Consider the following 24,543-nt stretch of genomic DNA (forward strand, 5'->3'; position numbering starts at 1 on the left):
ACTCTAGATGATCCTTCTGTCTACTAGAGCTCCTTCTTGATTGTTGGATAATTAAACAGAATTCTGTCAACTGTTAAACTATGGCTATTGTTTTGCACCTGAATTCCTCAAACAGGCATGTGTTTAAACATTTGCTTACACGCCTTCCTGAAGCAAGGCTTAAATGCTGTCTCTGGTACAACACTAATGGCTCAGCCCATCTACTGAGAACTTACGGCTTGAAAACACAGGATCAGGTCTTGTACTGGGAAAATAAGAAAAAAAAACCCTCATGTCGAAATACTATCATCTACACTCAACACTGGAAAATCTGAAAATACATCATTCAAATGACACCAATCCACCCATAATTTCAAGAATCAGCATGAAGAAACAGAAATGCTGGGATAATCTGATCTTTATTTAGGCCTATTTAAGAAAAGCTGCATCATATTCAGATAGTCTAACACTGCAAATAAGATTTCAATGGACTCAAAAAATTAACATCACTGATTTAAGGCAGCTGTTACATAGTGTTACATTAATATTTCCATCAGATTGAATTCTTCTTTGGATACATTCATGCAATTAACTTCTACCGTATTTTTACATTGTATTTTGAAATATATATTGTTTTGTTTCCCCACATTAGAACTATCTGGTTAAGCTTTTCTCAAGAAATACAGATGGATTCATTGTTCTTCTTGCTCGAAGTGAAAAAATTTAATGATTTTATGATTTAATGACTTATTTGATGCAAGGAATGCACATGAGTGCCATGGAGATAAATATACATCTTATATGTGCATGTTACATGCAAGAATGGAGAAATAGGAATGATGTTGAAACATTATTATTCTTAGCTAAAATCATTTTCCCTCCATATAAAACCCCCAAATATCCTTGTACTGAGCAGACTGCCTATTAAACTTCCTCCTTTCCAAAAGATTCCTCTCCATGCCAACCTCTGTTGGTGATGAGAAATCTTCTGTGAAGCCATAAACAATGCTCCATGTTGCCTCTATTTTTCAGTCCAATTTTGGCTTTTCTTTTCCTTCTTCAATACCTGAAAACATATGGAGAACAGCTTTTAAAAACTCTCAATTAATAAAAAATAAGAGTTTACTTACAGAGGTTCTTCTAATGCATTAATCTTTCTTTTGCCTTTATTGCACTTGTTTCTCGCCTACTTGCTCGCATGTGTTACCACACCTGCTGTGAACGAAAAGAGCATCTGCACACCTGATGGCAGTGGTTGTCCAGTCATGAACTGCTCAATCCTCCCTCCTGCCAGACCATTTTCAAATCACCCTAACCCCCTGATGCAGGCTCAGCCTTTGACAGTTGCAGGGGCTGGGAATAGTTAGTTCCCTCACCTTCCCTGCTGACAAGCAAACTAGGTAACATTTTATTACCCGAAGCTGAGCAGCTGACTTTCTTTGAAAGCAAGTTTTCAAAACTGTGTTTCAAAATTCAGCAGCTTTAAGACCCCTCCAGTTCAACACTGGATATTTAAATATTTGCAAGTACACGTCCATTTTTGGAGAGTACAGGAACAAAGAATCAATTACTGTTGATAGGGTTCCTCTCTTCTTGCAATAGCCATGTAGAATTAGGAGGGCTAAGCTGAGTGTACAGCTCCTTAATGAACTTATCTTTGCTGCAGGACTTGCCTCTTTCCTATGCTGAGTGAAGTCTGGGCTGGGCAGCAGATGGTGTTTTTTCTGGCAATAAAAAGATTCAGCTATTTCATATGCCTGTTCCTGGACAATAAATTACTACTGGTATCTGACAGAAGCATTGTTCTTCTCACTAAGCCCTCTCTGCCAGACATCTCAAATACAAACATTTCTTTTGGAGGTTTTCAGGCCTGATACATGCTAGAAAAGAAAGAGTTATGGGTACCGAAGGCAGAAGAGCAGCAATTTTTGAGAATGCTGAGAGGAAAATCCAGCAACAACTAAGATCACCTGCTAATGCAATACATCCATAGATGGCAGATACACTGAAAGTCACTTTAAAACCAGTTAATTAATTCCCATATGGGAAACAGTAAGACCCATCTGCAGCTAGAAACCACAACTGCAAAGCTGCCTTGCTGAAAGAAGAAACATGGAAACAAACGGGTCTGACACTGCCAGCAGTCCAAGTACAATGGTCCTGGGTGCTCCTGGCAAACCAGTGTAATGGACGAGCCACAGCTTAAGGTTTAACCAAAACAAGAGGCTGGGTCTAAAAGATTACAGTGGGTTTACAAGGCTGCTCCAGAGCCAATCTCAAGTCTTCTGCTTTCTGCTGGAAGGTACTTTTCCAGTAGTTTTAAATGAGCTACTTTATTTGCCTTTTAAAAGGAGCCTCTTTCCTTTCTTCTAGCACTCTACTGCAGATGCATCAAATAGATAAGCAGGAAAGCAGATACCCTCAAAACTGTAGACAGACACTGGCTTGTACAAAGGGCAAATTTTTCCTTGCCTGCCATGTTTGTGGTTTAACTCGGGAAAACTAACTGCAAATCATCTTGTCAGTAGTGAGGTTTTATTTAATGCATCTCCTGAGGAAAAGTAAAAACTCCAAACCCCAAACAACCCACTCTCGCCCCAGAAATCTCATGGCAGGCTGCTTTGATTTGCAAGCTTACTTCTCAAAAGCCCCTTTTAAATGTCTGATTTTCAAATAATATTTTCCCAAGTCTCACACAGTGACAGTCTGGCATTATTTTACATCTCTGCTGCTTGTGGTGTGCCTGCTGTATGCTTCAGGTTAGGTTTACACAAAGCCTTTCAAGCACAGCAAAGCAGCAGGTGGCTCCTGGCATTTTCTGGTTTGCAAGTGCTTGAGCTTTGGAGGACTTTGGATCAATATACTTTAACGAAATCAAGGAAATCATGGAGAAGATAAGGTGGCCACAGAGAATCCTGGAAGAGTTTGGAAGAATGACCTGATTGACAATAGCTCCTCTAGGGCGGAGTGCCACAAGAACCAGGGATTTCGTTATGCATGGAGATCTCCCAACATTTGTTATTTGTGGACTTGGTAAGAACATGTGACTCCTTCCCACATTATTATTCTTCATACAGGACTTATGTCAAGTGAAATTATTATTCCTTGTGGCTGCCATTTTTTAGAAACTTCTTTCCTGAATTAACTGAAGTATGTTAAATGGATGTGAATGTGACATCAAACTAAGGACTGGAACCATGCTTGAATACTGTGGCCAATGGTTGCTGGTTCTAGAGAAAAAATAAAAAGATAGTTCACGAGTCTTTAAGTAAAACTGCTTAACATACTTTAAGTAAACACTCAACCACCATCTAACATTAAGTTCTACCTGGTACTGGAGGACTTGTTAAAAAAGTTACCTGCACAGTAAATTACCATATGAATTTATGGTGTATTAATCAGTGCACACTAAGTTTTCCAAAAGGGGATACAGGCTGTTCATATGGTCCCAATATGTTACAGGCCAAGCAATGTAGTGACAGAATTCCTACAGAGCATGGATTTCACTCCAGTTGTGATTTGCGACTGTGACGATGATGAATGTTGTTTGCTTATTTAAGGCAATTTGATAAATGAAAAACATCTTTCATAGATTAAAGGAACCTCCTTCTAATCCTGTGTTTGTCTTATTTTCCCTTTTCCTCTTCTCAGCAATGGGTTGCCTAAGCAGGGTAGATAATATAGTCTGCACAGTTATGTTTACCCTGCACAAAGGTGATCATTCATTCTTATTATTCTACTGACATGAACATATTCATTTTCCTTGAGTAAATTTATAAGCAGAAAACACCTTATACCTGAAAATACTAAACCGATGTATTTTTATTTCAAAGTTTAAGCTTACTGTTAACAGCATTCCCACAGAACAATACTTTATTCTAGCTGCACCTAATGGGTTCATCATCTTATAAGTGGGTTGCAAACCAAGTGGGCTGCAAACCTCTCAGATAATTGCCGTCAGCTCTTTAATTAGTATTGGAAGTTAAATAAAAGAATATATATTCATAGCTCACCAGGCTTCCCAGCAGCTATTCCATTCATCCATCTGCTTTTAAGAGCAAGCAAGCAAGCAAGCAAGCAAGACGTTTCAGTGGAACTTCTGTCACTCCCCTTTGTTTTAGCCAGCTTAAAACCTTCTTGACTTCCGGGGGAGCATACGCAAACCCTGATGGTGTATTTCGTAAGTTAATATTTCTAATACAATACTCACATTTTTGGGTATCCCAGATGTAGTTGTTCAAGACCTCTCCCACCAAGTAGAACATGTTAATTATTACAGTAACGGCTGCAAAAAATACTACTTTGACACCTGGACTGAGGTGATCAAGAAGTGGGTACACCCACACTCCTGTGACGTGGTGAATCCAGCACACCCTGAAACAAAATGAAAATAACAAGTACTGACTCTTACAGACCTGTTTTTCAGAACTAGCTTGGGCTATAGGCTTGGCTAGTGCAACCTGAAAAGCAATTATCTGAAAGAACTGCAAGTCTGAACTGAACTGGAGCACCAGGATGACATCTACCAGGAACAGACATCATGAACTATGAAACCGTAACTGACTTCCCACATTCTTACTGCCTTGTTTTAAATTTTGCACGAGCACATGGTCAACTTTCATATTCTGATGCAGGCAGGTATTTCCTTGGTGCGTTTGTATTTATGAGGAACGCACACCCCTGTTTCCTGGGGCAGCATGGAAACTGCAGCACCTCTGTTCCAAGCAGGTTCTTTATCCAAACAGCATTCAGTGCACTCTAGGCTCTCCCACACAACCCAACTCTGCTTTCTGCAGCATCCTTCTTTCATTTTGTACACATTTGTGTTTCTGTGTCTTCTCCTTGCTACACCTGGCAAGTGCATGAGAGTTTTGGGGTTTGCCAGAAACATGGTTCAGCTTCTCTTTCAGAGAATAACGTCTCCAGCACCTGTGTTTTAGGTTGCTTCTCCTTTTCTTTCAGTTACCTGGTATCATTTGTGATCTAATAATTTTTTCTCTAGGTATGATAAACATAAAAAAAAAACAAACCAAAAACAACAAAAAAAGAAATCACCTCATCAGTGAAATTCTGCTCAGCTCCAAACTCACTACACAGTAAAGGCAAAGCAATGATAGTGGTTTCCTGGTGGCATAGAGATTTTTAGCAATCAGCTACAGGGCAGACTGTTGGTACACTAACCAAAGAGACAGTGTCAGCTTTACTGTGCAGCCTGAAGAAGTGCTCCAGGTATGTGGTTTCTGCAGTGGACACCTGTATCCTCTGAAGGGATAGCTTTTGTGCTGAGACCTTTTTGTGTTTGATATGTGGCGAGTGGTAGTGAAGTAAGAGGGAGCAGAGAGAGTCCATACATTCCAGTAGGTGGAAGCTAAGAAAGGCAAATGCTGCCAAACAACTGAGCAAACATCACAGAGGATAATCGAGAAAAGTGCTTAGTGGAGACAGGCTGGGCCCATGAGCTGCTGGGCTCTCTTCAGGAATGTAAATCTCTTCCTTTCCGACCTGGCAATTTGAGAGAGAAGCTCACAGTGAAGCACAGGTAGAGAAGACTCAGCAGCTGCACAGACTATTATTGATGGGGATTTCCATGTCTGTAAGATTTGCTTCACTTGATAATAGTTCTATTTGTTTAAGGAAGACTTTTGATCTTTAGATCAACAGTCACAGGCTCCTGAGGGCAGAGACACAGAATTCCACCCAAATTGTTATCATAAATACCTGTCACACAGACAGAACAGAATCCCTGTTTAACAATTCTCCATCGCTCTGGAAATGGACATGGTTGTCATAGCTTCCCTCCCCCCTAGAAAAGCTTTTATTACAGCCAAACAGTGTCCAAAGTTGGACATTTCATGTAGGAATCTACATGTGTCAGTAAATTAATCTGCATGATCTAACTACAGATTAAAACCCTTTCTCCAAATGAGTTCACATATGGAAAATAAACTCTGTACTTTACAGTTATTTTCCACATTCTTCTATGCCAGAATTAACCTGACAAGATAAAAGTATCTGAAAAAATAAAGGATTCCTGCATAACCCATGGTAATGGGACACCATGTTCCTCTTGATCAAAGAAAAAGGTGGGACAGTTAGATAGAAGGTAACGGGATGTCCTCTACTCCCAGGCTGGCTTAGCAGGGAGAGCCTGTTATTGCCTAATGTTTTCAGTTCCGTTTCATGATCATTCTGTGAAAAACAAGCTCCAAGAAAAAAGCTTGAAGAAAAGCCAGGTCTTCTTTTTCACTTATTTTCTCTGGTGTGATGAGAAGTGTCCAGCACTATAAAACACCTCTACAGAGGGACTTTTTTTAAGGAACCTTCTAAACTGCACCTATATAGCCACCTTCATGAACCAAGCAGGAGCTGCATTGACTAGAACGCATTTATGATGGAAAGAGGAAATATTTTCTAAATCCACCCAATGAGTCACTGAGGAGCTTCTGAATGTCAGTCATCTCTGGTTAGTTCAGAGTCTCTTGAGTTCAGCTTATGCACTCTGCTCTCTGTTGCCCACCCAGCACAGGAGCTCATTCATTGCTGGGTGATACTGCTCATGCGGTCGCTGAACCTGTTGTATGCCTGTCCCCGGTGCTGCCACACCATAGGAACTCATGCTTTGAGAACAAGAGGTACTGAGCGCCACTCAGGAGACAACAGTCACAAACCCACCTGATCAGCCACCCTGATCTTTCTTAAAATGGGCTTTACCACATAGCTCGCTACATTGGGATGGCGTAATATTAGCCTTCTTTTCCACTGAGCAGTGACACACTGACTATTCCTGTATTGTCTTTACCACAAATGGGAGCAGCAAAGGGATGACTGCTGCCATGGAAACCTCACCTGATGGCCTTTCTTAGTGGGTTTGTTCCTGCTTCAATACAAGCTATCATCTTGATGCTGCACAATAAAGGGCTGATCAACCGTAGGCATAAAGCTTCCAGAAAATATTGCCAATTACTGATGTTAATGAATGCCTTCAAAGCTGCAATTCTAGTAGTCATTATTCCTGTCCAACCTCATTATTAAATAAGCACAAGAGAGCATGAATTAAGATTTACTTAGGAGTGCTAATCTAGATCCAATTTAAGACCCTGTTACTGAACAGGTATAAAAAATGGGTCTCTTAGATAAAAATAAACAGAGGAGGAAAAGTTTAAGCTAAAACTGGATCGTCTACTTTTGAGAAGGTAAAATTAATTCGAACCTCCCTGTGTTTGGGTACCACGGCAGCCCACGTAGATGATATAGCCATGTGTTTTCAAAGATTAATGTGTTAGAGGTCATTGAGCTCATTTAGCCATTTGTTAGAACTGGTAAAAAAAGTAGGAATGAAAATATTCACACATTGTATTCAGATTAAAGTGTGTGTGAAAAGAAGTGGTGATTTCAGAAGTTTTCAACCAGTTGGTGTAGAAATCAGAAAAAGCTATTTGAAAACACACAATATTGCTTCTTTTTAACAAGTCTGTCAAAAATTTGGCTTTGTAATATTTGACTTTGTTTTTCACTTCTAGAATACAGTAGATGTTGTGTATCTCTCCTATCAAATGTATCTCTCCTATCAAAAACTATGCAGAGAAGATACAAGTACATTTATTCTTTGGCTATACATCTTCTGTATTGGAGTTATTGGAACCTTGTGGTTTATGTGTGCTCTACCTGTCACTTTGAGTAATGAAGCTGTTACAACAGCATGTGTACAACTTAGTCCTCATAGAAGCAAGCTCAACATGTGTGTATAACGGTGGATAACCATGACACCCAAAAGATTTTTCAATAGGAGATGTTGCAGAAAATGGCTGCTCCTTCATGATGGCTGCTCTCAGCTGCAAGACTGAATATACTTGCACAGGCATCACAGTATGAAGTTGCGGTCTGAACTCTGAGAGTCTCCCCCCATTTCCTGCCCAAGTTGAGTCCTTCAACAAAGTCCACAGCCAAACAGCAATCAGTAGTATATGTTCTGGAAACAGAAACTATAAAATGAGGGCTGTGTAACTTTTCAAGAGCAGTGAATGACAGGACACAGAATAACAGCACATGTCATAAAATGTGAAGAGCTCCCAGTGCTCGTCCTTATAACAGAAGAGCACTTCAACAGAACTCAAACAAAAAATCGTATCTGATAATGGAAATACCTTTCTGAATGATACCTAATCAACCTCTGGAATGCTGTACCCTATCTTTCAGCAATACATCTCTGAAATCAGGATATTCAAAAAAGTTTTCAAGTATACAAGTTTGAAAGTCTACTTAGTCCACTACTCTCTGCCATATAATGCAACTCTAGCAAGCTTCTGAAGTCAGGAGGCTGTACAAGCATGTGTACAAGAATGTGTACAGTCATGCTTAAGTGCAAAGAGTACATGGTATATAAACAATCAAGACTGAAGGATCCAAACATCTACTTTTTGACATAGGTTTTTGAAGAAAATTTCCCTTGCAGGCTGGTTATTCCAAAATGGCCTGCTAAATCTTCTCCTGAAGAATCTGACATTAGCCATTAGTTAGAGCCTGGATATGACTACTCTATGGATATGACCTCGATGACAGTTCCTTTCTGGTTACTTCTTGCAGCAGCAAATCTTTTCCCGCATTTTCTGTGCTGTTTCCAGTAACTAGTGGTGAGGAAGGCTGACCCTTCAGTCCCAAACAAATCCTAAGCCATTTCACATTGTGTCTACTCTTTACCAAACAACAGAACATGGGCATTTTCTATGCACTTACAAGATCTTTCCTAGCATCTCTTCCTTTTCTGCAGAAAGTGAGAACTTTACCCAGAACTATCCAATTGTGGAATGTCTTCCAGAGGAGGTGACTGGCTTACAGTAGCTGAGTCATTCAAAACTTCAATGAACAAATCATCTGTGTTCACAGAGTAGGGATCAATCCTGTGCCTTCAGAGGCAGGAGCACAATGACCCATACTAAATCTATTCTACTTTTGGTTTCTTACACTGACTGATGTGAGGCACATTTTCATAAATCCTTCTGATTTTTTTTTTCCTTCCCTCCCCCAGGAAACCCCAGGGGACAGCTTGTTCTGCAGCCAATCAGAATTATTAATATCTCAGCCTCATTAAGATGCTGGGCTTTTTATGATACCAGCCAACCAGGCCTAAATCACCTAAACCAGGAATGTGCATCATTTAGAAATTTTAAAGACTAAAAGATTAGTTCAATAAATAGTCATCAGTTAGGAAATAACAGCAATTATCGCCTCTTGTTCCAGTTTCTTATGCTGGATACTTCACTATCTGTGTGGTCCTGAACAATACATAGGTTGTAGAACAGCGCTCCTAGTGTGGAGTGGCTTATGCAGTCAGAAGATGACTCCTGGAAAACTGCAGCTGCAAACAATGTCACATGCAAAACATACTCAGCATGATATGATGCTGCCATACTCTGGGATGAACAAAGCTTAGCAGAAATTTGTGTTTATATCCAGGTAGCTAGAATGATAGAAACTCAGAAGATTTTATACATGGTGTTGTCATCTTTGAAATTCATCTATTCTGATAAACAGTATGTCATTTTAAATATAGTAATGGTTGCTATGCCTTCTTGAGCTATATTTTAAGGAGCTGCACAAGTAAGTGAGAATATATTATCCATGCATGTCATCTGTGATTGTACTGTTGCTTTGACTGAAACATTTGTGGATGTGGAGGTGGAGGGGAGCCAGAATGTATCAGTCCATAATGCCTATGTCTGACCTAACAGGCTGAGGATCCATGCAGCCTTCTCTTGCTGAAAGCACTTCTGCACTCACATCTTCCTTCTGGGTCAGGTACAGGGGATGCTAATCTTCTCCTGGCCTATTTCTGCTGCTTCTACTTCTTCCTACTCTTTCCTGTTCTCAGTAGCTCTGGCTCCAGCTCCTTCCTCCTCCTCTGCATTGTCTCATCTGTCACTCACATCTCCCATCAGCCTGTCTGTCTCTTTCCTCCCAGCTTTTCCCACTTACATGATGTCAGCTTTTAAGCTGCACATTTCCTTACCCATTTCTCTTTTAATGCATGGTCCTATTTAATCTCTTTTGCCTGCCCCAAGGACTTCTCACTTGTTTTTTCCCCAACCACCGATCCCTGTGATCTCTATTGAACTTCTGTTCCCAATGCTTGCTTCCAAAAGCATTCATGACTTCCTCCCCACGTACATACAGACCCTCAGCACACTTAGGCACAGCCTTGATGTGTCTCTCCTGCTCCATTGGCACCAGCAACCTCAGAAATCCTTCTGGTTTCTCAGTCCTGCCCCTCTTTATTGATAAGCCTGTCAATTCCCACCAAGTTTCACACTGTAACTCTTCACCTCTCTCTTCTGAATGTCGAGGTTTGTCCTAGCAGTCTGCACCCTTATCCCTTTGCCAGTGTTTGCTCTTTCTGATCTTCCTCTCCTTCTATGGAGAATCACAAGTGGAAATCTACAGCAAGGCTGACAGCATCTATCTCAAGTTAATTCCAAATTCTCAGTGTACATTCCTTTCTTAAACTTGTGCAAAGAAGAATTCAGCAAATTACCCCATCTACACGCTCTCCTTCAGCAAATCTACAGAACTCTCCTAAAGTCATTTCAGGAGAAACTTATTTTCAAATGAAAGTTTAAAGGTACCTAAGCTCTTTAAATAGATTTATTGAAGGAATGAATGAATCAAGTCCAAGCTTGGCACATGTGAAGGCAGCTCCTTGTGGATTTGAGATAGCAACAAGAGAGCAGATCAAGTCTTTTGCTCCCAAACACGTAGCTGGGCTACGTGTTTGGGAGAAAAACATGATTAGTGCAGTGGAGTCAGGTTCTTTGGGTCTGTTTTTTTGGCATGCTCAAGCACTCAAAAGAAGAGGGAACAAGAAAACCATTTTAAATAAACGTATTTGTCTCAGTTTATTTTAGGGACATATTAGGCTCTGATATTAGTTACCATGAGGTCATTCTTATTACAAGGAGCAACACATTTCTGGTTCTCTTCTGTTCCTTGACAACGAACCCCATACACCCATTGGCAGTATTTTCTGGTAGTACTGGCAAGCTTTTGGGTTTTCTTAGCACTGCCTAGATTTAAAAATTCAATGCAAATTGTGACCTTTTCAAGCCACGCTAAATAAAGCCAATTGGCCATTCCTGTCTTATCCCATGGCCTGGATCCTGAAAGTCCATGTATGGTGTGCAACAGGCAATGCAAGTTTGGGAATGCTCTTCCTGGGCACAGTTCCTTAAACGCAAGGGAGAGCTCCCCCCTCCAGGGAGTGCATGAGCTAAGCGTGCCTACTCTAACGCTCTCTTGATAGAAGGTTTTGCTCAGATGAGGATGCTTCTCAGATAACATGCCTCTGAAAAATACTCAGGGGATACAAAGTTATTTAGCTACATTCTTCCAACTTCAGTGATTCTATTCAGAACTGTTTGACTCTTTTCACATTTATCTAATATATATAATACAAGCTTGCTATTCCACCATCTCTTTCATACATGAAAGGTTCAGTCACATATGAAATAAGATAGAAAGTCCCCTCTGCTTGGAACTGAAAAAAATGCATTAAAAGAAGCAAACTTAACAATATCTTCCTGTGTGCTCCTTCACAGTACAAAGTGTGGCATGATACATAAATCATGTAGCATGGTAACAAGGTTTCAGCTGAGGGTGGGGAGAGAGTTCAAAATTCAAGGGCAAAATAGAAAATATCTGATTAGCAGCTGCTTACAGTTTATACTTAGAGAGTTGCAGTGAAAGCACTTATGCTGAGGGAAAAAATGACGTAGGGAGAAGAACAAATCTCAAGTGGCAGATCTGTAACTTCTAGGTAAAAAAAAACATAACCCAAGGACTAAGCCCCAGCAGGGGACCCATGGACAACCAAAAGTACAAAGGGAGGAAGTTCCATCAGCCTGTATGTAACTAGGTCATTTGCAGGTGTAGTCTCATTTTAATGCAATGTGCATGGAGGGTCTAAACGCTACACCAACAAGGGCAGCAAATCTGAACTAAGTAAAAGGTCTCGACCTTCATGTTGTCACTTAGCAGTAGGATAGTGGACCTGAGCTGTGAAAAGTAGGGGATGAAAGATCTCTCACTTTTCATACTTTCTGGTAGATTTTCCTAATCTGTGAATATGAGATATATTGTATTGATACCATCGAGCCAAGATTTGGCTTGCAGCCTCAAACAAATCTTGGATAGAGGCTTCAATAACACCTGCTGGCTGAAGACATGCACATCTTACAGATGATGGCGCAGCATAGCTTGTGTCTGCCTCCAGTCTTCCCTAAACACTGCCTCCAGTCTTCCCTAAACACTTTCTTTCATAAGAGTAGAAGGAGAAATGAGCTGCAAGTGAACAATTTAGCAAGATGACCTTTAGGCTGAGTAAGCAGTTGTCTCTGACCAGTTTCAGAGAAGTCACAACTTGGAAGGCGAGTCACTTGAGTGTAGCCGTATCCATTTTGGAAATCAGGCATGTGTAGCCAAAACCAATAAACAGCAAAAGCAAAGGGAGATGATCATAGGCTGGCTATTTGCTTAGTAGTTGATTTCTTAACGCAGAATCTGTTCCCCTGCTTTACTTGTCCTACAATTTCCTTTTACCTTGTACTTGCAGCTGTGGGATGTTGGGATGTAGATGCACTGTAGTAGGCAGGATCAAGCCACATGAATGTCACACTGATACTGTAACAGATTCTTGAAAGATTTTAAGACACTTCTGTTTTATTTCACTTCCAGAACTGGATCATTTCCACCTTCTATTCCTACTGAGTACTACTGCATGTGTTTACTCACATAATTCTGAGAAAACAGGATCTGCCATAGGAGGTCAGATCACAGGTATAGTAACTCTGCCAACCCGTCTCTAAGCACCCTTCAGAGGAAGGCTAGGAAATATCTCAGGCATTTTTATGTATGGGTTAAAAAAACGTAACGACTTTCTCCTAAAGGAATCACAAAGTGCCTTTTTGCATGAGGTTGTCCTTATCCTACAATTACAAATATTTCTATTATTTAAGAAGCGTGTGTATGTTTATAAAAGCAAATGGCAGAGTATGACTGTTGTCCTGGGAGACAGCACCCTACTGCAGCTGTGTTACTAGCATTTTATGATCACTCAGTATGTATGGATGCGTGTGAAGAACGGCCTCTCTTTCGTGCGACCACTGAAACAGTATGACAGTACTGCCTTGAGTCTGTGTTCCTCTCTCTAGTTTTACCTCACTTGAGAGGCAGAAAAGCAAGTATTATCCTCGATTTTGGAAAATACCCTCTTAGCTGAGGGAAGAGAAGAGAGGGTCATAAAATGTTTGCAGGAAGGGTAAAAGATAGATGGTATTAAAGGAGTATTGTAAATAAAACAGAAGTTTAGTGAAAAATACAATGCTAGAATGACCACAGTAAATTAACTCTGTCATGCAAATCAGGTGCTTAAATAGAAACTGTCCAAAGACCTAATTTAATGTTGTGTACGAAAAGTTATTTCTGTTTTAGTTTAATTTTTCACAAACATTTGCATTTTTTAAAACAAACTTCAGAGTGTTTGGATTACTGGCTTATTCTGTAATTAATTTTACAGAAAGAATTCATGAGCTAGTAAAGAAAAAAGACGGTGTTCTACCTTTTCTGTTGCCACTTAAATACTGATGCAGGAAATCATTTGACTATTCTCAATTTTATTTGATAGAACAAAAATCCTAAGCAATAAAACTAAGGTCCAAGAAAAACATTTAGCTTGAAAAAAAGGTTGAAAAATGTACCCTTGGAAAGACTACTGCTTACATGGGATTGTTCAACAAATTCCTGTTGTGTGAGGTTTGGCATATACTTTCTAAAAATATAAGCATTTGGGGAAACCAGACAAAGCCCAGGTCTTGGACCAAACCAGGCATGCAGCGTGAATCTGTTAGCGATTATATCCATAATGAAATATGTGCCCAAATTTAGCAGTATAAAATCCCCAATACAATATGAAAACACAGCGTGTACAGCCCTTACCATAAAATATAGCCAACAGCAAAGGTGCACACTGCCGCCAGTCCACAGCTCCTGCTGGGATACTGATGATGTGTTGTTCTCATCTCGATTAATACAAAGGGCAAAACTGTTGTATGCTGAAAAAGACAAAACAACAGGGGAAAAGCAGGTGATACAAATGATTCTCACTGCATTTCCATGCTAGTTCTACAGTAAGAAACTTAATCACAAAAACCTGAAGTCAATTTCTTGATGGTTAGAAAAACAAGGTAAAATGCCTCCATAAAGTCGATCAATAACCCAAACAGTATCGTCCCTATCATGCCCAATTGTTCAAAAGAGCAGCCGAAATCAGTGAGCAGAATGTGCTTTTTCTTTTGTCCAGGAATCCAAGGTAGACAGTGAGTAAAAAGGGGATATGGCATGAGGGGACATGGGGGTGCCAATCAGCCTTGCAGTTTGCAGATCCTTGCCACATCACCTCAGTTATTTTGACCATTCAAGTTAGAAGGCATTGCATCTGATTTTCAGAGACTCTAAGCACAAACAATACCAACTGAATGAATATAAATGGAGGTATATAATGTTTCTGAGAATGAGGTTTAAACGTATCTCTGTCTGGGGACTTGAAAACGGGATGTATTTTCAAATGATAGCCTCAATACCTCTGTTCCTCCATCTGTAAGACAGGAGCAATTATCTTCCACAGAAAGGTGTTGTGAATCTTAATTTGTTAGTTGTTGTGCAAAATGGTTTTAGATTCCCAAATGAAACATATGAAAGCCAAAGCTGTAAAAACCATTTTCAGCCACTTTATTTAGCTGTGAAACTCCTTATTTTGTCATTTTCCCATACACATTTCGTATACTGCCCCTTCTGAGAAGGTCTGTTCATCCAATTAATGTCAGCAGCATGAAAAATTGCATCTAGCCTGCCCCCAACACTCCATGTCTAGATTTCAGAGTGCTGGCAGGCATGAAAATGTATATAAGCAAAGAACAAATGTGCCAGGAAATAAACCCCATCGTTTCTGAATACACAGCTCATCTAGGACCAACATTACTGGTGACTGAAGAAACATATGCTGCCTTGCAACCACAGGGCCAAATTACTGCTGATGTCCAAAGGGAATTACTTCAGTTAAGAGTTTCGTTCTGGGGCTTGGTGTGCCTGTGACTGAACTCTCCTGCCCAGTCCACAGGGATGTCTGCAGGTGTACTACCAGAAGGGCAGCCTAAGCACTAAACCAGGTTCAATCCTTCCTCAAGCACTTGATCACCAAATGGAAAGTAAGGTTATGGATTATGCTGGCCATGTTTTGCCATCAGATGTGCACACGTAGTTCTGGGGGGAGCTGGAGGGCTGGATTTGTAAGTTTGCAATAATTAATGCTGTAAATCACACTGATTTTCATCAACACAAAGACAGAACAGGCATGGAGTAGAAATATTCTTGCGTGGATTATCAGGTTCAAATGAGAGGAAAGAGTGGGGTCTCAGCCTTTAACAATTGCAGAGAAGGAAGAACTGCTTGAATGGGAAATGATAAGATAATGGAAATGCCCTGTCTCAGAGATGTAACATAATTTGAATTGGATAACTGCTCTGATTTTCAAGGCATTAGTAATTAATGACTAGCATTTGGCAAATGTCAGGTGGATAATACAGCAGTTAGGGGAGCTTTCAATTTCTTCATCTTTTAACAACTTGTTCCGCCCCCATTCCTTTAAACAGTATAAATCAGCATCAAGGGAATGCAAAGATGTTTTACATGTGGTCTGTGATAGAGGTGCCCACTATTAGATGAGAGGTCTGTAAACTGTGCAGGACTTTCAGAGTCCATTAACAGGGCCTGACAGCAAAGCAAGCCCTGAAGATTCACGTGTATGACTTGCATCTGTATGGAAAAGGACTTCATACAGAGATCAGTACCTCACTCTGCACAGCCCCCAAAACAGGGTAGCTGGAGGCTGTGCAAATATCTTCTGCCCTGCCTCCATAACCTCTTCAGAGAAAAAGACAGAAGGCAACAAAGACTATTGACTCCAACCCTTACCCTTGATATTCCTTGCATGACATATTCTTGTGATCCAGTCACTTAGTCTTAACTCTGCACTATATGGATAACGGTTACAGAACTTGTGAGCTCTGTTTCTCAATTGAAATTTTTACTGCTTTAGATACTGGCTGTTGATGCACTCTTCATTGATAACAACTCAACAGCTTGCCAATTAAAAAGTAGTTAAAATAATTTCAGCAATCAAGACCGTAATCTAGGTGCTTTTCTCCTTTCCCTCCTTCCAGTTCCTGTGGTTATATAATAAAATAGGTCATTATTTCCCTAAATTCTCACTTCTACTCTTTTCTAAAGGTAAAGGGGGGGAAGAGGATAATGAACTGTATCACTAAACAGTTTGTGTACCAAATCTTGTTAAAAGTGCAGTGCAATTAAAAGTGCAGGGAGAAAATCAGAGATCTTAGATCTTTAACCTTAGTCTGTTATAGTAAATGTCCTATGTAATGTACCTGCAAACATTGCAATTTTACATATCCAGAGTATGAACTTTGGTTTAAAATGTTGTAGTGAAACTGCCACTCTAAAAAGCTGTTTCAGTGCTCTACCCAAACTACAACCAAGATAAAATTTGCCTTCCCTACATTTCAGCCCCTCCAAGCCCCGTAATTTAAAAAACATGAAATTCTGTGTGCAGGGATACCTTCTGTCAAACAGTGCCAATTAAAACTCCGGAGCTATAAATACCAAATTTGAATCAGACTGGCACCTGGACTGAAGCCTAGTTAAGGTGAGCAGGGGTCAAACATGTGAGTGGGATCCATCAGGGCTAAGAAAGCTGCAAGAGGCCAGAAATTTCATACTCACTCATGTTTTTGCTACCTGATTTCTGAATAAACTTGGGCCAAAGGGAATCTGAAGCTCAGAGAGAAAATACCACTGATGCTTCCTTGACCTGTTTGTTGAAGATCACGCTGTGCTGATCAAAGATGCCTGACTGGTATCGCTGGGACTGATCTCTTCTACTTACTGGCAGGCTAAAGGACAGCACATTTCTCACCTTGTTTGTCAAAGCACTTGGCAGTGCCTCTCAAGGTCCCACAACCCACAAGTGGGGAAGAAATATGGCTTGCCAAATTTCAGCTGCTGCTAACAATGCATTAAAACAGATCAACATAAAGAGCCCAGATGGATTTGCAGAAAGGTTATCATATGGAGAATTTGATCGAGGAAACACTCCAGAGACTGACTTCAAAGGAGCAACCTCCGAGTGAAGCTGAATTAGCACACACTGCAAAAAAGCCACCCTAAGAGCTGCAGTGGATTAATTTCTTTAACAATTGCCACCGCTTCCTAAGAGAAACTTTGCTCCTTACTCACTCTTTAAAAAGATGGTATTAAAATGCACATCCCTATGGTATATATGTGTCTAATGATATTTGGGACTGCTAAATCACAATTCAAATAGGCAGCACATCTGTAGTGTTGGCCTGAGAAGTTGAGCTTTGATGGAGGACTGTGCTTCCCCATTTTATGTGTGTGCTACAACAGTTAGTTGGAAAAAAAGATTTTATGCAAATCAGGTACAGTAAGTTCTGTAATAATCTTTAGGCAAATTAAGTGTTCATTCTTGAAAGACTGATTATATATTTTATCTTCCCACAAGTAAGTGCTGTTTAACACTGTTTTTATTAATACCTCACTTTGCCTTTTCTCCTCCCTTAGTTTTAAAGGGAATGTTAAAAGCATTTCAAAAGGTGCTAAATTGACAGCTTTGTGTATTGCTATTTTCTGTCCTTAGCACAAATACAGCAGTGCTATCTTCCCAAGCCACCCAATCTTGATCTGCAGATACTGTCCAGAACTACCTTTACAACAAGGAGTTCAGTCTAAAAAAACTTTTGCTTTCTCTGATGCCCGGTCAGTAAGCAGAAGTACCACAGGGATCTTGAAACCATGTGGGGTTCATGTAAATTGTAATTATAATTCACTCCAATGAACAGAAGACTGTGACTTGCTACTCAATTTGATCAGACTAAAAACGACAAGGTAGAGGACATTTTAGTTCAATATAAATACCATGGACCTTGGCTTCAGCATGCCATTCAGCCCATGCTCTTAAGAGTCATTGAAAGCCCATAGACAAGAAAGGAAAACTTGCAGCTTTCATGTCACTTTCATGTCATGCTTTCATGCAGCTGGTGGACTGGGAGCCTCCTGGAACTGCTGCCATTCTCTGCAACAAGGAGGCTGCATATGGGTTTTGATCCACAGAACCTGTGTAGCCAGGGAGCTGGAGGCCTCATCCCTTACCCAAAGCTTTGTCCATACCAGAGACTCTGCTCTGGCATGGGCAGCTGCTCCACCATCTGCTGGGGAAACTGCCCTGCAGCACACTGCCACTGTACCTTGGATGTACGCTGATATGAATCTGATGGAGGCCCCTTCTTTGCACCCTGCTGCGTGAACTGTTGCGCAAACTGCTGCGTGTGCTGGCTGCCTCTGCTTTCTGTCTTTCTAACATTCCTCTAAAGAATCTAATTCCCATCAGAAGGATGTTACCCTTCACTGTTTTTTTCTGAGCTCATGACCAGGGTACATGTTGTTAAACAGTTGCTGCATGTCAGAATGAGCAAAGCAATCTGTCTGCATCTCCTTTGACGTTTCAGGTAAGAAGCACCTTGAGATTAAAGGCTTTACAAAAACAACCATCAAAATGACCATTCCTCTTAATTTAGAAGTACTACCAGTGTATTCACCTTGGAAACCAATACTAATAGGCCTAAAAATCCCTACAGCTGCAGTCAGGGCCATTTGTAAAGTAAAAGCAGTAATACAGCTGCATTTTCTGCATGTTCCTAGAATAACACCGAGAACGATATCAGAAACTAGTAAACCAAGGAGCACCATTATGATTTACTCGTTGAGGAACTTCTGGGAAAGGAACAGCTGGCAAGAGAGTATTTATGTGTCATCTGAAGGATGATACCTTCCACCAAGGCAGCCTAATCCATAAAGAGAGCAGCAGGATATCAGAGCTGGGTGCATAATAAATTGGAATCCTTGAGTGAGTCTGAGCCCTTCTGAGACTCAAAGTGCTGGTAGCACTTTTCCTCTTACAAATGAGAAATTATGACTATTAACTGAGACATGCTGATGCACAGGATGCACTCCAAGGCAGCCACAGACGGCTCGTTAATTGTTATTGCAGGTTGGAAGGAGGAAGAAGTATTGTATGAGCTAAACAAAGACCAATACCCTGTAATGCCAGAAAACACACAAGAGCCAGAGAGAACCATTTTCAATCAAAAGAAGACTGCAATGTTCTTTGAAAAGAAAATCAACACTTCTTTAATGTCATCCCTCTTTTCTGTAGATAAATACAGTAGACATGGCATATCTGACTTAACAGGAACTCTGTCACTTTCTCCACACATACCTAATTGTTGATGGATTTGTTCTGGTTGTTTCTGATGCATGAAGTACATACTATGTATCGAAATAATAGTGTCAATCTGATCTCACCCCTGTGACTGTACTAATGTCAGAGAGGTTATATATAGGTGTTTATCTATAGAATTTCCACAGTGCCAATCACCGAAGCACTTCAGCACCTCAGGAGCATTGCTAAACATACCCTCACAGCAGCCCTGATCTGTAGCAGCAGGATATCCTATCCACATTTTGGAGGAGGGCAAGATGGAGATGGAATGCCTCACCTGAGGGCACACAGGGTACCACTATGTAGAAATGAAGAATCACATTGTATTCCTCAGTTCCATTCCTGGGTGTCAGCCTGAGATGAGCAAGCATCAAACTTGTAGTAATAACAAATTTGGGTATGAAAGCCTACCTCCTCATTGAAGTTTATAGCTCTGAGACATCTTGGCCCTTTCAACAGCATTCAGCTTTTACCTTGACTGACCCTCTGTTCTGATTCCCCTCTGCTTTCGGAGGCTTCTTCACTTGCCTCCCTCTGAGCTGTCTCTCTCCCATCTGAGCTCCTGCTGCTTCAAGCTGCTTCTTTGTAGCTCCCATCCTACCAGCCCAAGTGATGGCTCTGTGCTCTCCCGGCCCTGATACAGCAGCTCCCAGGGCGACATATCCCTGTTTCTGTGTTGGCCTCTTTCAATCACCACAGGCCTTCCTCTCACATCCGTCAGGACATTTGGCAGGCACAAATAATGCCTTGACACATCAAAATCTTGGTCACTCAGACTTGAAACAAGATGATATCAGGGATGGGCCTGGCTGGGATGGGGCATATCTGGAATAGCAGAATTGTGCAAAACCAGGGTCTCACTGCAAGTGGAACAGTATTGTTACATGTTTAATTTTCTTTAACTTTCAATTTTCTCTTAACTTCAATATAACTGCTTTTACTGCATGCCATATATCCAGATATCATTAAATACATGCCAAGTCTAATGTCACGTAAGCCACCTCCCTCCTTTTTGCTGGGATCCCTTAACTAGGCTTTCTCTTCTTTCAGTGCTGTGCCCAAAGTCCCCAGTCAGCTCCTGACAATGTGCACTGCACTATTGTTAGGAGGCTTTGAAAATATAAGAGACTCAACAAAGCTCAGGTTCTGTGTACTCAGCACAGCTGATCAAACCCTGCAGACCCCAATTTTACTTTCAACATCAAGCCCTTATTTTTGCCACAAAATCCTTAGAAAAAACTCACTGCTAACAATGTGAAACACAGACACATGTACACCCTGTCCAAGGATCATTCATTAATCACAATGTTACAGTTTTTCTACATTTTTCATTCAGCTTATTTGCTTCTTACCCGTTAGAAACCACTTGCCCTAGAATTTCTTAAGCTACTATTTGCAAAAAAAGGTTTATTTAGGCAAAGAAATACATTCTTGGATCTTATAATTATCCTTAAAATCAATGTTTATACACACGCACCTACATGTATCACCAAGATTTCATTTGCATGAATGAATGCTAACTGTTTATGCAGGTCATGCTGAAAAAGTGCTAGTAAAGTCATTGAGCCTCACGGATTCCTAGCACAAAAATCTCTAAAGAAAGCCTGCAGATGTATTTTAGCAATGTTTTAGAACAATTTTACTCATACGGAAAATAGTATTCCTCTCCTTGAAAAGCCATCTCCTTCCATATCATTAATCCATCTCTCAAAAGGAGAAAAAAATCTACACCAATATGTTTTCTAAATCTCTTTAACTGACTTGAAAAATTTATCTGTACATAATACGTGCCATGGTAAATTCTAATATCTGGCAATTTCCCAGGGCTAGCACTAAGGTTTTTGCAGAAGGATATTTTTGGCTTCATGATAGCCAAAGTATCCTCTTTCTACCCCGAAGACATTGGACTCTGAATCTGTCACTGGTCCAGGACTGAATATTGCTTGTCCTGGGCTTTGGGCCAGTATAATTTGGGGAAAGAAATTCCACATTTGGGAAAATCAAAAAAACATTATTTGGCAGTTTCCTTTTCAAATGGTGGCTCTTTGATGCTGTTTGGAAATTTAAAATCTTGGAAGTGGTTACTGAGGAGATGGATTTATTGGGTGCTGGGCAGGTGAAGTAGCCAAAGGTCAAACTTTAATCTATCACAGGATGACTGCAACTATCTGCAACTTGATACAATTTATCTCACAGATGTTGTAATTATCATTATTTATTTATTTACATTATACAAGCAAAATCCTTTAATAAATAACTCTAGAGGATGTAACTCCTAAGCTTTTTTGTTCTCATATTACAAAAAGCAGTAGCAGACTAACATGGGCATGGTTGCCTTACTGCACCCAGTGATCTGTCTGTAACCAGTTTTGCCTGAGGTGCATTGCCCTGTGTCTTTTAAACAGCACGTACTTCACTGCAAGGCAGAGGTGTATGAGGGAAGAACTTCTCAATCAACAGTGCACATGCCCCTGGCCAAAGCAGAGTCTAGAGGTAATATCTACTATTACCACAATATTACTAAGACCAGCAGTGATGTGCTTTCAGTGGGTGCCTAAGGTACTGACATGTGCTGGGGTGCAGGGAAGAGAGGGTAAGTGGTGGGGGTGTAGGGAAGGCAGGAGGCATGGGCTGTGGACCTGTATTTGTGGAGGGGCAGATGGGGCAGCAGGTATGGTTGGAAACCTTGTTGAGGGGTAAAATGAGTTTGCGCAGGAAGGCAGGGGAAGAAAGACAAAGCAGCCTTGCTTGTGTGCCTCCTAGAGCTGCTCCTCCTCTGCAAAGAAGGCATGTAAGCAAACAAGCCTGGGGAACATCCTGAACTGAGGTCTTCTGTCATGAAAACGCAGACATTCCCTATTTGTTTTACCCACTGTATGACATATTTTATTTAGGAGAATCATTCTGCTTCAAATACAATCAGTTCTAAATGCCCTTGTTCATGTTAAAAAAATTGTTATTTTGATTGATAGTAAATGCCTACACACCATAGTAAAGGCAGCAATGTTGGACACAAAGACATCACAAAATCTATAACCTGACCCTTTAAAGTCTGACTTGAACCATCAGATTTGACTTATGAGACTAGTTACAACAGTGCTTCATGCAAAAAGCATTAAGTTAATGCTGGATCAGGCAAAGTTGCCAAACACACCCTATCATAATTAATCAAGAATATTTCAAAACCAGATCACCTCCAAGAGGTTATTGATTTCCTGTCACGACACGTTTTCCTCATGAGGTGCTACAATGCTATGTATCTGAGATGTGCTGGAGTGTATTTTTCAGTGACTAAGCCTTGATCTATCTTCCTGGATTCCTGCCACTGGTGCACTGACATCTGCAACTACTCATGTTTGACAGTCTCATGCACGAGATATGTGGCTTCCAACTTGGATGGTATTAGTAAAGGAGACTTTCTGAATACTTCAAATGTAATTGAAAGCAGATAAATACAAGGGTCTCAAGAGGGTGGCATACTTTTTACAAATGGAATCACATTAAATCACGCATATACATGCTTAAACTGAGAAAGATCTCAGTGTTAACCAGTATAGTATGCAAGAAAGTGTTCGCCCTTGTTCTTAAATATGTATGAATCCTGATAACGTTACATCTTCCTAAAATCTAAATATACTGAATGGCTAAAGTGCGGTTTAGACAAGTGTGAAAAGGTACGCATTTGGGGAGTAGAGCTGGGGAAAAGGAACATATTCAGAGACTGTCAGGTGTTTTGCCTTTCACCCATGCTTTAACTATGACATTCATGTCTTCTGTGGACCATCTCTGCCAAGTGATGAGAGCTGAAGATAAAATATACATCATGTAACTCTAGATTATGCTGTTACAGTGTCAAATGTCAAAAAATAAGAAACTGTGTTTTCTTTTAGAGCAAAATTCAATGACATTCCTTACATAGAACACATTTCTATTTACCCGTTTTTCTTGGTAAATGTGGACATTGATCATTGACATTGTAATCCGTAAATGTATTTCTGTACTTATTTACTGAATACTGTAAAATTAGAGGATGTAAATAAAACTGACATTAACACTGCTTGCAGTGCTGTACATTTCCTTACTTTTTTAGACTATGAACTCTGCAAACATATGTAATCTTGCTTTAATGCAGATAAGGCAGAGCTTGATAAATCTTTTAATGGGAAATGGCCTGCTATTTCCTGCTGTCAAATACTTGTTTGAGGATTGCAGTGATTGATGGGCAATATATGAGCATCACAAGAGGACTGCGATACTGAACATATGCGGTATCAAAGGGCTTCAGGAAGATCAGATTGCAGTGCAGCTGTGATACCCATACTATCAAAGCTATGGGTTTCTCTGGTTTGTCTAGCAGAGCCTGGCCTGATTTTTTATGTTCAGCTTAACTTTGATTTGTCTGTCACTACTTCCCTCATTAACAGCTAGGCTGATTTCAGTACACTACCAGTGACCTACACGGTTCTTCTATTTTGGATGTGAAACAGGAAGAAGAGCTGTAGATGAGATACGATTCTTCACACCACATGGTAGCATTTTTCATAGCAAGAAGGGGAGCAGAACTGTCATATGTGTAAGGTCAGTGGTTCCTGGCAGAGCAGTAGGTGAGTGGGAGGGTTGCAATGGGATGAGGTCTGATGTCTCCTACTCTGGAGAACCCTGGGGGAAGGAGGACTTCTTACTCTGCCTGGCTTCACAGTTTCTCTCATGGAATAAAGTCCTTGAGGAATTCTGCTCCAGCCTCCCAGCAACAGAAATCAGCTGAGATATTAAGTATTTAACATGAAGTACCACTTGGTCTCCTTCTCAGGACCCTGAAAAATGCGGTCTGAGAGGTTCATCAGTTTGGTGATACTTTTGTCATAATACATTTTTTTGGTACTAGAAAATACCTGTATTCCCCTATTGCCACAGGAACTCAAGACGGAACTTCCTTTGCAGCACCTGCTCACAAAGTTGTACAATCAGTCATCTGTAAAGTTTTGCCATGTATCCTTTCAGCTGGTCTGACAACTTCTGTGCTGAGGGATGTATGTCAGCATTGGGACTGAGGTCACCTACACATGCAAGTGGTTCATGACACTTTCTTGAAACACAAGAAACATCTTTTTTAACTGTGAGGTGATCGCACACAGAAAGTAGTTGCC

At 40.5% G+C, this 24,543-nt stretch overlaps 1 protein-coding gene across 1 annotated transcript in view; it reads right to left on the reverse strand.

The window, feature by feature from the left end:
- Positions 1-379: 379 nt before the first annotated feature.
- The window catches only part of AIG1 (androgen induced 1), a 128,581-nt gene continuing 104,417 nt past the window's right edge, over positions 380-24,543 (reverse strand). The window contains exons 4-6 of the mRNA XM_061471700.1: positions 13,963-14,078; positions 4,190-4,353; positions 380-1,045 (exon numbers count right to left, since the gene is read on the reverse strand). Of these exons, the coding sequence (XP_061327684.1) occupies positions 1,008-1,045; positions 4,190-4,353; positions 13,963-14,078 (318 nt within the window). The 3' untranslated portion in view covers positions 380-1,007. The remainder of the gene's footprint in view (positions 1,046-4,189; positions 4,354-13,962; positions 14,079-24,543) is intronic.

Source organism: Pezoporus flaviventris, unplaced genomic scaffold (genome assembly GCF_033815535.1).
Source record: "Pezoporus flaviventris isolate CSIRO_AGI_PZ_B2104156 unplaced genomic scaffold, CSIRO_AGI_Pfla_v1 ptg000066l, whole genome shotgun sequence".
NCBI classification, from domain to species: Eukaryota; Metazoa; Chordata; class Aves; order Psittaciformes; family Psittacidae; genus Pezoporus; species Pezoporus flaviventris.